This window comes from Mycetomoellerius zeteki, unplaced genomic scaffold (genome assembly GCF_001594055.1).
Source record: "Mycetomoellerius zeteki isolate Tzet28-1 unplaced genomic scaffold, Tzet1.0 scaffold690, whole genome shotgun sequence".
In the NCBI taxonomy this organism is placed as follows: domain Eukaryota; kingdom Metazoa; phylum Arthropoda; class Insecta; order Hymenoptera; family Formicidae; genus Mycetomoellerius; species Mycetomoellerius zeteki.
The window spans coordinates 228,938-244,945 of NW_017257709.1; the positions used below are offsets into that span (position 1 = coordinate 228,938).

Sequence of the window (16,008 nt, forward strand, 5' to 3'; positions counted from 1 at the left end):
CAAAAACGAGCATATGTCTATAGGACTTTTTTTCTTAGTTTTTTACTCCTCTACACGCTCCCGAAGTTTTGCGATTTAATTTGGAAACACCCTGTATTTTATATATTACATAATAGTTATTATTTTTATATTATTAATATATATTTATATTATATTTTATAGAAATTACTGAATTCGTGAATATATTCAATTATTATTAAAAAAATAATTCCTGACGAAAGATCTCAGGATCTTCGATTATGTATACACTTTTCTGCAAGTGTACATCTTTATTATTAGAGGCATATTATATGCTGCTTGCGGCGTCATGTCGAAGAAAATCGGAGTCTGCTGCGACAAGCTATGTTATTTTACTCTTATCTGTTTGTTTCTTTCTCAAATCTTCTCTCCCGCGCTCTTTTGCATATCGGATAAAACGACGCTTCTCTTCTTACTTGTAACACTCTTTTCCATCGGAATATTCGTTTACAGGTTTTTCTCTGATTGTGAGTTTTATTCGACACTCTTTACGATCGTGTTTCCACTCTACAGTCGTGACGCTCTTTATGAAATCCGAAAACAACAAACGCTTCGATCCAAGCTAAGAGGCATGCTCACTGAAATGTAAATATGTTTCACTTTTTCTGCGAACAAATAGAAAATGTTCTATTTGCATTTTATTACATAATTCCTTTCTGTCTTTGAGAATCGGATATTCAAACGAAATTATGTTAATCAATTCATCTCGATAATTTTATGCGAAATATATCCTAATACTATTATTAACATTCTGATCTATATAATTGATAAGTACAAGGGATTTGTTGAATATGCTGTATTATGTCGTACAACATATGAAGGTTTCACACAACTAAACTGCTTAAGCATTGAACATCACGAACTCCCATCGTCTAACTGTCTGTCAAGCTGTCTTAAACTCCTATTACGTCTTTCACGGTGGATAATTCTATTCTCAATTTCTGTTTCTCCAATTATTATCTAATTCGGGACACGGTGTTTCATTAATCTCCAATCGTTATTTGCTATTTCAAGAATCGATGCGATTCTGATCAGAAATAGGTTGTATGGAAGTATCAAATAAATAACATTTTAATCCTAAGTATCGATCATGTAACTCTCTTTTTCTCTAGAGCGGAAACGTGAAAAGTGATTTTCATGTATATATGCATGTATATGTACACGCAATATACAAAAAATTTTCGCTTTTTTCACGTTTCCGCCCTAGAGAAAAAATTACATAATCGATCCTCTGATCTGTTTGGGCCTATTTGACTCAAGATGTAATTTATTTTCTTACAAACATTTTATTTAAAATTTTTTTCTCTGATATTTGATGATTTCGTCCGAATATAAGATTTTTTATTTTTTATTAAAAATTTTTTTAATAAAAATTTTTATTTACTTATGATACGGTTCATAGTAAATTTAAACAGACCAGCAAGATTAAATGAATAATTATGCATCTACACGTTAAAAGAAAAATATTTTTATTAATTATTTTTATTAAATATTACCGATCTACGGTGTCTGATAATAAAAAAAATGCATCCTTTTGTGCGTCTCGAGGTCTCTTTGGCGCGAAATTGAGAGCAAATTGGATTCTATCATTATCCAGATATTTTTCTTTCATTATTCCACGCAAACGTCTTTCGCACTCATTCACAGAATCCGATTGTTTACATGGTAATTTTGGATCGCTACAGCTGCCGTAACTCGTTGTTTATGTCACGTAGTCGTGATGGCGACCATACTAATAACAGCGGTGATGATAAACCACCTTTATTGTTTTGGTATATCCGCGAAAGGAAGTGTTCCATTTGTGGCTGGCGGCATCATTCTCCCAAAGTGTCATAACGCGCGTAACTGAATATAATTTATTAGGGAGTTTTTGCAATAGCGTTTATCCAGATACAGTGAATGCTAAGGTCAGGTTATCTTCTTCTTAACAACTAATTAAAAAAAGGATAGCGTGACTTTAGCGTTCACCGTATCTGAATTCACGTTATTGCAAAAACTCCCTATTATTTGGGAGTTATGCTCCGTAATCCTCGACGTTAACCCGGGTAAAAGAACACAATATTCGTGATAACAACGCAACAATGCTGCATCGTTATGCCCGCGTTATTAGGCGAGCGATGATTTTCTAATGAATAGTTCTAAAGTAGGTCGAGTCTCACACACGTTACGGAATCGTCTGTTTGCTTTGATACCGATTAACAAGCATCGAAACACAATGTTGTCGTAAATATCATCAAGGAAGAGAATTTGATATAGGATTATGGAAAATGGATTAATTGCGAACGCGCACCTAAAGCGAATAATACCCGCGTTTTATGAAAATAATCTCCAAAATACAAAATTAATCCCACTACTTAAATAATGGGAGGACATTTTGTATCTCAAATTTATAACGATTTATATATGTATAGAAATATGCTAATATACAACATATATTTATAGATATATAAAAGCTTATAGGTCGAAAGATTAAATTTCATTGTATAAATTTGATTTGTTATTTTAGATATTATTGCCCAAAAATAATGAATAATGGAATATATTTTGCGTTTACTGATACGTAAATATTGATGATACGTTTAAAAAGAACAGATCGATAAAGCAAGGTTAATTAAAGCGCTGAATAAACTCACACGTGATGTGAATGATGTAAATTTAATTACAGCGTAAAAAATAATTGTTTTGTCGTTTACTAAATAATGACGACAGCGACAAGAAAGTCGCTTGATGCATGATGGCTCAGATCGATGAAGTCGATAAATTGCGCCAACGGAGCGAGCACTCAGCTCGTTATCCAAGACACAAATGCGCCGCTACTTATCGCCTTATCCTATAAGTAAATTTTCAAAGGCGGCACTCGCACTTACTTCGTGCAAAGTAGCTCGCACTCTTGTCGCGTGTCGTTAGCCTCGTCCATTATTCAGTTACATCGTATTTTCGAGAAGCGAAATTTACAGAAGTTACGTTTAAGAGACATCTGCATCATCAATTCACTCCGATGAAGAATGGCGTATTTACAACTGCCATTGTTATAAAAATCATATATGTAATATAAAAAACCTAATTGAAAATAAACTTTTCGAGAAAAACGCGTTTAAAGTTTAGTAACGTTCCAGTAAGAATCGTTTTAAAAGAAATAATCATAATATATATATATATACATATTTCATATATTAGCTTTAATTTAGTTTTGTGTTTATTTTTTAATAAATTTGGCACAAACTTAATCTCATTTTTATTCTTTTGTAAGAAAAAGGATATAAAATTCTTTTTTCTTTCAAATTCAATTTCTATTTCAATTGTAAATGTAGCCTTGGACCAGTTTTGATGACAAATAGATGCTTTATAAAACTGTTAAAGTCTAAAATCTTAAAGTCTCGTCATAAAACACGTTTCTTCGTAGTGTGTTACTTATGCATAATTTTTATTCCCGAATCTTGCTGTATCTATACTTAAAACCTGCAAAAGTTTCTAAAGAAAGATTTATGAATAATTTGTTATATCTTGATTCATTATACATATATATGTATATAACTCTGTCTTTTCCATTTAGCAGTTTTCTCTTAAATGGAAATTTAATATGAATTGTGGTGCAGAGTGCTTTCGAGAAATTCGATTCCTATTCCCATTGAATTTCTTCCTTTCGTCAAATGACGCTTCGTGTTGGTGTTACGTCGGTACTCGTTCGTGAGGCGGGCGCGAGATAAGCAGGAAAACAATTCTCGCACACCGGATGCTCCAACGAACTTTTCCAGCTACATCCTCTTCGTTCTCTATCGAACCGCCGATGCAATTGCCGACTCTCAATTTCCGGTTTCAAGTAGCGGTCGTCGACGCAAAACGCGGGTGCGATCGTCTTTCAAGTGCCTGAGAAGCACTTAAAGCTGTGACTTGAAGGCGGTAGGAAACGATAAGAAATAGTGATAGGCAACATTCCGAGGTTCTCAGATATCGTTACTCGCGTCTTTACTCAAGACTCGAGAACAGCTTCTTTTTCTGATATATGAGAAGTATGGATAGTTAAGAGTTAGCTATACATTTGATTATCAGGCAATCGTATCTTGTTGATATTTAACCATTTTTATGTCAATCATAATGTTGATAAAGACTAATGGCACATAAAAAAATATAAAGCAGTAAGAGACATAAGCAGTAAGCCAAGGAGGTAACCACTTAATGTAATCGTGGGACAGAGTCCTCGAAATCATTATAAAATTCATATGAAATCTTTATGTATAATCCGATAATTACATATACAATTACGAAAAATCATTATATAATATTAAATAAAATCATATATTTTATCAAATGACTTCATATGTAGTGAAAAAAATTATTTGTAATCAGATGAAATCATGTAATCTGTGGGACAATATTTCAGCTAGTGATTAGCCCCTCGCAGTAAGCAAATCGGACGATTATAATACTAATGATTTACGATTTTTGTCAATCACTATCGTGTAATTGCTAATGTGATTACGGCTTAAGGTAATAACGTAAGCAGTAGCAAATCTAAAATGTTAATTAGTTTACATTTTACTGCTTAAATTTTTTACATTTTTCATAGCCTTATAGGTGAATAATAATTAAAAACAATGATACACAAAAAATTTAAAATAAGACATAAATAAATCAACATTTTGGATTTGTCTGTTATTGTTTTACGTTCTCTACTGATTGACCAATTCGTTTTTATTGCTTGCATTTTTGTGCTATTAACTTAACCCTCAAATATTTTATTCTCTCTGTCTATCTTTCTCTTTCTCTTGCTCTCAAGTTTGGTATTTGATACGAAATTAAGAATCCGGAACAAAGGTGGATTAAATAAATTCTTAAACAAAGCGTGTATTATGACGTTTTTATCAGATTGGTCAGAAAGTCTTTTCATATTTTTGCAAAAAGGTTTACGCAGAAATACGAAAAGACTTTCCGACCAACCTAATAAAATAGATGAGTTAAAAGAGGAACTTTTGGATTATGAATTTAATCTCTACTCTTATTCTTTAAATCTTTCAAACATAGGATATGCTATCGTTAACGAATAAAGGAAATTGATCGACGATCTTCAGTTTTTATGGTCGGAAATCGTGATAGCTGATAGATATTTCCCATGGTTGCTGTAATGCGTTTTACCGTAGAAAACCACAAATTCGTGCTATAAACTTGGGTCGATAAAGCTTATTGTGTGAAAATAGAAAAAACACAGTAAATTGGTATCGCATAGTCAATCCGGTTGTATTTCGCCATCAAGTGTATTTAACATACTTCCATGTAATCGTGTAGAAAAAAGCAATAAAAATGACTCTTGAGAAATACTTTGCGAATTTTTCTTCTGAAGACATTTCGTCTTGGTTTATAACGTCGCCTGCTTCCGTCATTTAACATTTTTTTCGCTTCTCTCTATTTCTCATCTTTTTTCTGCTCTGCTTGCACATCTCCAGATTAAATATTCACGAGAGAAGAAATGGAGATTCTTCCGACTCAGAGACGAATTTATTTCATAAATTTTTCTTGGTTGAGCTGTAGAGTGTTACTGAACAAATTAATAATTTGAAGGAAACTCTATAGTTAAAGAAACATATGGCTGAAAGTTAAGGAAAAAGAAAAAAAGGCAATCGTTATATAAGTCACATTTGTTTTGTTCATCGTCACTGATTCGAGAGTAAAAATTGCTCGAATCTATCGCGACTTTTAAATGTTTTCAAAAAGATTATAAATCTAATTTTTCTGTGATAAAATAAGGCTCTCTTTGTTAATTATTTGCCCCGTTTAATTAAACATCCCGACAATAATCCCTGCTAAGGACAAGAAATTGTCAGATAAGGCGTTTAGGGATAAATCCATCCCTCGGGAATAATATATGCATTTCTTATAGGAGACTAGCTCATCGGGACAGTTAAAGGCTAAATTAATTTTACGTGCTGGCTACAAGTTTTTTTCTATGTACAGGCCGCCACGTCTCGTGGGAGCGGTGATTCGCGTGATGAAAATCGATCGACGATCGCACCTATACTTATTGCGAATTCACTCGCAAACTCTCGCAGAGGGACGAATGTACATGCGAAACAATTTCTGTCCAACCTTATTTGAAATTGCCGCAATTAAACACTCGCAATTAAAACAGTTTCGTGATTTTAACATTTATTACCGCGGTTTTCACTCTCGTTAATTCCTTTCCCCATCCCATTCGTTCGGCCTTCGTGTAAATACCGCTCATTATTTTGCAATTATGCATTTGTGATGTTCCCTGTCCCTAACTGTAGTTATATTTCAACCGTGACCCCCCCCCCACACACACGCACACACACAAATTTGAATATTAATTTTTTTTCTTACATTGTTTAATTGTTTTTCTTTCTTTTTTTCGAAAATATTCCGCCTCTATTACGTTTGTAGTCATCGCAATATATTGATGATTGCGATACGAAGTTCATCGTTATTTCGAAGTTATATGGTTTCGTAAATTCTTTGCAATGAACGACTTCATTAAAGATTTATTGTTCGTTGGATCTAGTTCACAAAAATTCTCATCAAATTTTTTGTGGCACCAAAAATCCGCATTTTACACAGGCAAGTAAACACGATCTTCGAAAGATCGTTACAAAATAAAACTATATAATCGGTGAATACTCACAGAAAAAAATGAATTCCTGATTCACGTATATTTTTATTCTTGTATGTTATTTACTTTCATTTAAGTATAAAATATTCTCTTCAATTATAAATGTTCACTGGCGTCAATAATAAATAGATTTGTGCACACACACACACACACACACAAAGTATATTTTATTCTTAAAATTGTATTCTTGTTTTTAAAATTATTACATGGTTCTAACAAACTCAATCGCATTATTTAGAAACTATTTATTCTTGGATTTAGAATTACAAAATTTGCCGGCGGGCGGCAACAGTATGTATAGGGCCCCTTAGTAATATTAAGATGTCGGAAGTGCATGGGTGTAGTGAATGACGTTTGACGATAGTTTTGTGAGTGAACTGTTGCATTCGTGAAACATACCTAAATGTGGTTCAATCTTTAAGGGTGGATGAAATATTCAGCTCGTCCTAATGTTTCTCACAGTTATATTGCAAATGGGGATGCGCGAACAGCCGGTCGACTTTGTTACTGTGACGCGACGAGAAGAGGCGGTTACCTATACACGCGGGCGGATTTTCCGCGGCGGATACGCGGATCTGCTATCCACAGTTAAATGGATGAGATGAGCAACGAATCCGCCACGGCGGATCCGCTTGTGTGTGCAGCCAGCGTTCTCTACCATTATGACGAGGTTGATCGTCTGTTTGCATCATTATTTGCCATATGGCTAACGGAGATATTGGTAGAACGGTCTCAGCATATCACTTGCCTTTGAGTTACACTAGTAGAGTTTGATTCAGTTTTTCCTTGAGAGCTTGTACTCCATGCACATTAGGAGGCATGCTCTATAAATGTGGCACTTCATTTACAAAACTATCGTCACTTACTGCAGCATTGGTTTCTGTCTTGATGTTATTGGAAAGTATACTGGGGGTTTGAAATAAGTTGACAAAAGATATCATTGAAGAAAAAATAATGCTAATACAAGCATATTTAATGATGAACGAGTGCAACTTTATTTTTTTATTGAAATAAAATTTGTTTTTAACTAAGAATATAATTTATTTTATTTTAAGACTATTTTATTTTTAATTAGAAATTGTTTATTCTTGGCGCTATTTTAAGCATAAAATATTCTTCGATTAAAGCATTTATGCATTCCTTTAAGAATTCATTTCTTTGTGTGCTTTTGTACTATTTTCGCTCGTGTACTCGTAACACATCTGATGTAATAAAGCGAGAAATACTGATTGATTCTGCGGATGGGAGTTCAGAGAAACAACAGGAGATATAAAGAAATACCGTCCAAGCTTTGGAAAGAAGAGTTTCGAAAGAATATCGGGGACGTAATCAACGTTTTCATTCTCATATTATTTTGGTGGTCACGTCAGGGAATTTTAATAGAGAGTATCATTAATGCGAAATTCTTGATCAGCAAAAAAAAGTTTAACTAGAGGAAGAACAGAAATAGAGAGGCGCGCGCGCGCGCGCGCGCGCGCGCGTGTGTGTGTGTGTGTGTGTGAGGGAGGGGGGAAGAGGAGGAAATAGTTAGAGGTTTAATATGTACGACGTCCTCGAGGCGTTATAATCGCCGAGTATCGATCATCCCGTGCTACATGACATACTCCGCTTCGAGGGACTTCCGTTTGACCAATCAGGGTCTGCTGAAGGATCATAGCTACGTACTTGTCGTTCCTGATCGTCCTGTAACTCCGCCTTGTATGTGACCACTCTACACTACTCTGCAGCGATGTAGAAATCAGAATAATCCGCATCCGAGACACATAGGAATTTTCGAAATTTGGTCTCACGATCAGTTGCTGCGTGAAATCGTTCGAAGAACCACATTGCGAGACATTTCGCGCATTTACGGTGTAACAGGCAATTGTATCATCGTTCATTTCCTTTCTCGTTACAGACGCGGACACGTGAGTGTTATATTTCATTCCTCGTCGAAAAAATTTCGAATTGTACAGCGTGTCTTTATCCCCCTTTTTTTAACGCTACAGGGCACGCTGGAGAATTTCGCAAAACAATATTGACAGATGAAACGTTCGCCCTGATTCTCACTCGATAACTGGTGGAGATTTATTGGTTGTATATGTGTGAGCGACGCGTGAACGCGCGTATCATTTTACCGCGGATAAAATATTCGCCGCTACGGTGGCGCGTAGTGCGAGAAAAAAGCCGCAAATTGCACAACGACATTTATCAATACTCGTCGCTTTCCGCCGTTATATATTACTGGCGCTCAATACCATTTTATCGGTCGTTTCACATCGATCTAACGATTTCTCTCATTTGTTTCAGAAATACGTCAGCGAAGGATCGATAGTGCGGGACTGCGTGCCCCACTGCGTGGAGAAAGGTGAGTGCAATACGATTCTCGCCCATTATCGCACAAGACAGATTCTGGGCCGCGTTTAGAAATTTCATCCAGGTGCACTCAGATAGAAAAATATTTTATTGCTAGGAAAAGTGATTGTTCAATTTACTTTCTTCCTTTTAAATAATAATTATCTTTAATAAAAAATATTAATAATTTTAAAATACATTTATTACAAATTTGAGAAACACATTATTATATGTATTCAAAACGAAAATTTATTTTCATTTAAAGAACATTATAAAATTAATCGAAGAAACGATTTTATAGGTACAATAAGCAAATCGAATGTGTTTTAATTTAATAATCTGAATTCAAAATTAATAAAAAAATATTAAACTTACTAGAATTCAATATGTTTTGAATAAATTTGATGCTTGTGATGAACTTATGATAGATTTGCGGATATATGGACTTGAAACAAATAATTATTGCAGCGTATTTTTCTGTAGGTGTCATTTTACCCTGTTGTTAAACAAGAATAAGATAATACCTAGGTGCACTCGGATAAAATTTCTGAATGCAGCCTGTAGTCGTAAAAAAAATAAACGTTACATTTACTATTTTTACTATTTTTGCGAAGCTGTTTTGCATGTTTTTCGCGCGATATCAGTGACACTAAATCCATGCGTTCGCTCGTAAATTCTTTGGCACCACGCGGTGGTCGGTCGGCATTTATTCTGTAGCCGTTCGGCCTCATCGACGCAATTTACCGTGGATAAAACGACGGATCTTAAAAAATTTGTGAAACGGCGCGGGGTGTTATCGGTTGCTTCGGGCAAGGTTTATCTGAAAAGCGGTACTGTTGGAAAGTGATATCCTGCAGAATGTAGCGCCGGATAGAAACCACGTAGAACATTTCTTTCTTTCTTTCTTTCTTTCTTTTTCTTTCTCTCTCTGTCTCTTTCTTTTTCTTTTTCTTTTAAACAAAAATCGATCGAGCCACGTCATCGATTTCGGATGTCGTGGCGTATGGCCCGCATCGCATCGCGCACTCTTTCTTCGCTCTATCCGTCGCTTGAGAGAGAATATGAGAGGATCTGTCGAGAGGCTGGAGAACGAATCACGCGCGCTTAAAGGTCCCACGGACGAACAGCGAGTGGCCGTGTTTTATTGTTCCCCTGTGGATGAAGGCCTCATACTTTTCCTTTCCTTGCTCGTCGTATTTCTCCGCCACTCGTCCTTCGCCCCTCTATATCTCCTCTCGTCTCTTTTTTTGTCATATCGTGAAACGGAAGCGCCGCGATTAATCTTTGTCTGACGACATGCTTCGCTTTTCTTCCTTTTTTTCTCTTTTTATTTGCCAATATTAAACCTAGCTGAGAAAATTCGGAGTCCATGATTCTTTTAAGGATTATTATTGTTCTTCGAGATTTATCGTCCGTCATATGTATGTAATATGTTACGAAAATACACATTATTAAAAATGTGGATGTGTCCGTCAGGAGGTTTATGTGATAACAGAATTGATAAATCCCTCTTCCCTCTTTGAAAAAAATTCTGGATTCATCTCAATTAAGAGCTACTTCTAGAATTTTATCTTCGAGTTAAGACAAAAGGATCATTTCTTTTTCTGTAATCACAAAGTAAATATTGAAATAAAAATGTCGATAAGATTTGAACGTCAAGGACACTTTTAGTAATCAGATCAAGTTGTTGAACGACAAATTGGCTGTTTCAGAGGCCTGGAGCACGAGGACGTACTGTTGCCAGCAGGATGGCTGCAATTCCGGCCCATCGTTGACAGCGTCGAGCAGCACGTACTTCGTCCTAGCGATTTCGTTGGCGGTCTTCGTGATGTGCCGAAGCCTTCGTGGCTAATACGTGTCGTCCTGCAAGACGATGGACCCGCGCTGCGGACGTCACACGCCATCCTTCACAAAACTTCAATCACAAAAACTTGCACTTAGGGAGGGAAGTGGGAAGGGAACGTTGCAACTTGCATCTCAGACATCTGTGCCGAACGATCGATGCTTTCTACGTGCGAATCTATTCGGAGACGTCGATAGTCGTCCTTTGGTCCTTTCACAAAGTCAAATAAAACTTCATATTATCGTTTGTAATTGAACATATCTTCCCTTTCGCGACGATTAACGCGTGCTTTCTACTTTTTGATATCGGTTATTTTGAACGTGCTTAATCGCAATGAAATTGAAACTCGCGATAATTAGCGAACGTTGCAATGCATAATATCTCTTGAAAAACAATTCTTGATTTTCAGGTTGATCAGATCATTAGCTGTGGAAATTAGCATTGATGTGCGTTATTCTTGTTGCTATTGTCAACTGACAACGGATTGATTGATTTATTAAATGCCGAAGCAATATTTCTTAAAAGTTGATATCACATAAAGTACATTTATTGTTCGTATAACAAATATACTCTCTAAATCTGAATCAGTGGATAATCACTGATATCAGTGCCAAGTATGCCACTAGTAATCAGTGAATGAAATGTGAGATCCCTAACCTAGCTGATTTTTATTATGTGATCTAACCAACCTTGTTTTAGTGCATAAATTCAATGAATATGGTATTGGAAGATTGAAATTAACATGCAGATATCAGTATTTTAGTTATATAATGCTCAAACATTCTTCCTTTTTTAATTGAACTTCACTGATTATCAGTGCCAAGTATGCCACTGGGTAATTAGTGACTATCCACTGATTCAGATTTAGAGAGTATTTACTACTCACAAAGCCGATCTTTAAAAAGATGTTCGTTGTACATTTTTCAAACAGTTCGTTTAAAAAAATCTTTTTTTCTTCTATCGGAACCATAATATTGAAAGATAAATCCAACATTGAGAATAATTATTCTGTTTCCAAAGAATCCAGTTTGTTGAGAAAAATCTTACGGGCGGTGCTTAAGAAATTATAACCAATTAATAAGTAATGTGCACACGTAATAAATGCTACATCGCAATTATTTCCAAGCATTTACTCTCTGATTAAATGTCACGTCCAACCGATTCATACTGTCGCCTTCCATTTCACGCGACGGTATCCACGTCGTACAATCACAGCCGACTCAATTCAGTGAACGCTGAATGCACTTGCTAAACTCGAGCTGAGTTAAGTGACGCGGAGAAATCGGCTCGTTAAATTTGATGCGTTATCACGCTAACTTCTCCTTCGCTCTATTAAATTCGCACGTTTCCGCATGCTTTTACGGATCGACTGCCCTCGACAGTAAAGTTCTCTCGATTTGATTGAAAGTTCGTTTGGCAAGTCTCGTTTAAAATCGAAAACTCATCTATAACAGACATGAAATTATCATTATCAATAACAAACTCGTTATAATTTTTTTTATTGTCCCGGTAGCAACAAGACGATCGTGTCTGGAATTTTATTAAAAAAAATATCTGATCCAATGCCCCGAAGTTTCGGAAATACACGCTCCGCACGCGATTTCTCGGCAATGATTAAATAGTTGGGATGGTAGCGACGATATTTAACACTTGTACAACACGCGATTCGAGAATGACAAAGAGCCCGAAAATAGTCGCCACCATCATCATTGTACCGCGCTTATCCGCTTTCAGGTAGCTTTCGTGCGATCCGATTTTGCAGACGCACATTTGAGAGAGACTTCCCTCGTGCGTTGATCAGCTTTTTTCCCTGCTGTTTATTAGACTGCATTTTTTCACGATGTAGATTTTTATAGCTACCACGAACTAATCGGTCTACCACAGAACTTTGCTTGAAAAAACGGACTTAGATGAGAGAATAATGACATCACGTTGGGTTTACCTTTGGGAGAGAATATCATGACTTTAATTTAAAAAAAATATATCAAGGAAAAGCAAGATTTTTAAAATATTTTCTTCGTAAAAAAGTCTTTCTGGTAGAAAAAATTCAAATGAAAGAGCAGATACGAGAACCTTACATCGTTTTCTATATCATGATTTTTTCTTCTCCGAGGTCTCTCCGGTTAACTCCCTGTTGAGGGACGGCATTCTGTCGGCCTTCAACGGCGGATTGAATTTATTCAAAAAGTTTCGGCGTCCCATTTTTCGTCGGACGTTTTATCGACGCTTCTTCCGTCGCTTCTTTCATCCGCCCGCTGGCCTCGTACATGCGAGTTTAATAACATCGGGACGACCGGTGGGCTGGTGAGCCGAAAAAGCGACGGCTAAAGAGTGCAGGCGCCGATATATCAATATTTCGTACGAACGTCGCACGATGTGTTTGAGTTTCATGAATATTTCGACGTGTCATGTCTCTCTTTTCATTACATTATTATTTTTCGAAGCCCACGGGAGAATGCCCGCCTCGTAATTGTTATTAAAGCATTAAAGCGTGGCTCTTCACGATTTTACGTAAAATTATCGATGAAAATATGGTGTCGGTCCAAAAAAAAAAGATTTTAATAATAAATTTGAATAATTTACAATGTTTGAAACGCTTTTAAACAGACATAAAGTTATCTTATAAAAAAACCGATTAATCACATTTATATTAAAAAATTTCTAAAAAGCGAAGTTCACAACTCACCTGATTTATAATAAATTTTTAAAAAGTATCTTGAATATTTGAAGAATGAAGCTAAAAATAGCGTAGCAAGAAGAGTCAGGACAATGTTGCCCGTGCGTTTTAATGAGTTATTGATGCCTAAAGGTATCAGGATGCCAATATCGTTCAGGGGAACATTGCTTTTTTTCATGGGCACAATTCTTTTTAAAATAGTTAAACCCTTATGATTTTTTTGACGTTATAGCGATGTTATCGATTGTATTGGCGATCATATCAATATGAAGCTTCTTCTATTAGAAAAAAAAATCATTATGATAATAAAAAGAGTTTGACCTTTCGCAATCCCATTTTTTATCCTTTTATTCTAGCAAAGCCGATTATCGTTTGAATGATAAACTTTATTACATCAGAAAGAGGAAGCACGCAATAAGAAATTCAAACTTGTCCATTCTGCATCGTCCGCAAGAATATTTCGCCATTTCATGCACATAAAAGATATTTCCCGGAAGGAAATAAGGAAGAGACGTTAAATCGAGATATAAAAAGTATCTCGAGACATAAAAAATAAAATATTAGTTTTGATAAATTAGAAATTGGATGTGTTATTTACAGAGAAAATGCATTAAGCTCTTTCAATAAAACGAGCATCTATCAAAAGTTAATTCCTTTCCCCTGTACATTTTTGGACGTTTGTGACACTTTAAAAGAATTAGATGGTTTTTGCATACCTAGCGGATATCTTTCCATAAAAGCTGTTCGGAAGTTAGTTTTGTCCATATTGTCTTACGAGGAGATCAATATGGAGGAATATGTGTAATTAAGGTATTCCAATCACAGTTTCAACCTGATCGAGTCAATTTTGGACGTTTATGATACCTACTTTAAAAGAGTTAACGGGATTATTGCATATGTACTTAACGGATATTAAACGCAACTTTCCATAAGAACTGTTCACAATAAGTCAGTTTCGTCCATTGTCTTACAACGAGTTCGAGAGAGTATCACATACGCAATTGAAGTATTCAAATCACAATGTCAACCTGATCGAGTCAATTGACAACAAGGGGACACAATGTCCTGACATATCCTATTTCTTTGGGACGACTTGAGACGGACATTTTAGCTTACTGATTCGTGAAAGAAAGCGCCGACAGTTCGATAGGTCGAGCGGAAGGAAACGACGTGGCGACGTTCTCCGCGCGAAAATCAGTATCGATATATTGGACCATAATCGTTGTCAACGACATCGACGTTACTAAAGATCGAATACTCAAAGGAGCTGATGCAGCAACGGAGCTGGCGGCAGCGCCAGCGCGAACAAAAATGGTTGCTTCTGTCGCTCGGCAAGCACTTCCTAGCCATAAAACACACAAAGAGAGAGAAAAAAGAAAAGAAGAGGATCGAACAAATAAATAACGTGGATAACCTACATACAGATAACGTTTAACAGAGGAACAGTGAGGATAACAATAATGATGTTATTATTACTCTATTATTATTACTATTATTATTATACTACTATTGCTACTAATTACCATTACTATTATGAACTACTGTGCATCACACCGAGTACACATATAGTAGTTACGATCGATTAGGCGAATGCGAGCAAGCGGAGTTGTCGATTATTATATAACTGCTTTAAAGTAGCCTTATAAATTGTAATTAAAGCGCGGATAATCTATTACACCGGGTGGCGCGAAGGAACGCGGCACTATTCTCGACGTAGCCCGATTTTCGTATTGGTGAAAGTTTGTTATTTATATACATGATTAATCCAATATCAGAGAATCGCTTGTAATTTCTGGTCGAACATTGAATTGATCCCGTTTTTCTCAATTCGTATCTTCCCATCGAAATTGACGATATTCGAAATATCACTTACGAGGATCAGTCCTTCCGTTTCGGAAATAAAGAAGGGAACCTCGTTCTGTTCCTCTTGTGTCACTCGGTACATACATCAACGTAATGGATCATGAGCAGGTAGGCAAGAAACTAAAAAAAAATTCCTAACAAGTAGTAAGATTCATCTTAGCGGATAAGCAATGAAGGCGATCACGAGTAGCAGATAATCTGTTGTCTGTTTACAAGAGGAAGGGTTTAGCGATCGACCCTGGCAACACGAACATCCGAAAGACATTGTATTTTAAAGATTAAAGGTGTTTCCCTGTGACAGTCGGAATTTTAAAAAACGGAATCTCGGAAAAGTAATACGACCAATCAGAATCATTTAAGTTTAGCGCATTCGTATAACGCGCTAATCTGATTGGTTGTATTACTTTTCCGAGATTCCGACTGTCATGAGACAGCACCTTAACAGACAGACAGAGACAGCAGAATATTCAAAATATAATCCGCATAGCGAGTAACGAATAGTCATTGTTCGTCGCGCAAACGAATATTACATATTTTTATTCGCGTATATACGCGTATATATATATATAACGAATAATGAATAATCCGATTCGCTATTCGAATAACGAGACTACGTCTCTCAGTTCTCGTTCTTCAAGATATCTTCTGGAC

The 16,008-nt window shown here is 36.0% G+C and overlaps 1 protein-coding gene across 1 annotated transcript in view; it reads left to right on the plus strand.

The window, feature by feature from the left end:
- LOC108729019 (uncharacterized) overlaps positions 1 to 11,410 on the plus strand; it is a 96,679-nt gene extending 85,269 nt beyond the window's left edge. Inside the window, exons 3-4 of the mRNA XM_018457920.1 lie at positions 8,930 to 8,987; positions 10,687 to 11,410. Coding sequence (XP_018313422.1) covers positions 8,930 to 8,987; positions 10,687 to 10,826 — 198 coding nt within the window. The 3' untranslated portion in view covers positions 10,827 to 11,410. The remainder of the gene's footprint in view (positions 1 to 8,929; positions 8,988 to 10,686) is intronic.
- The last annotated feature ends 4,598 nt before the right edge of the window (positions 11,411 to 16,008 follow it).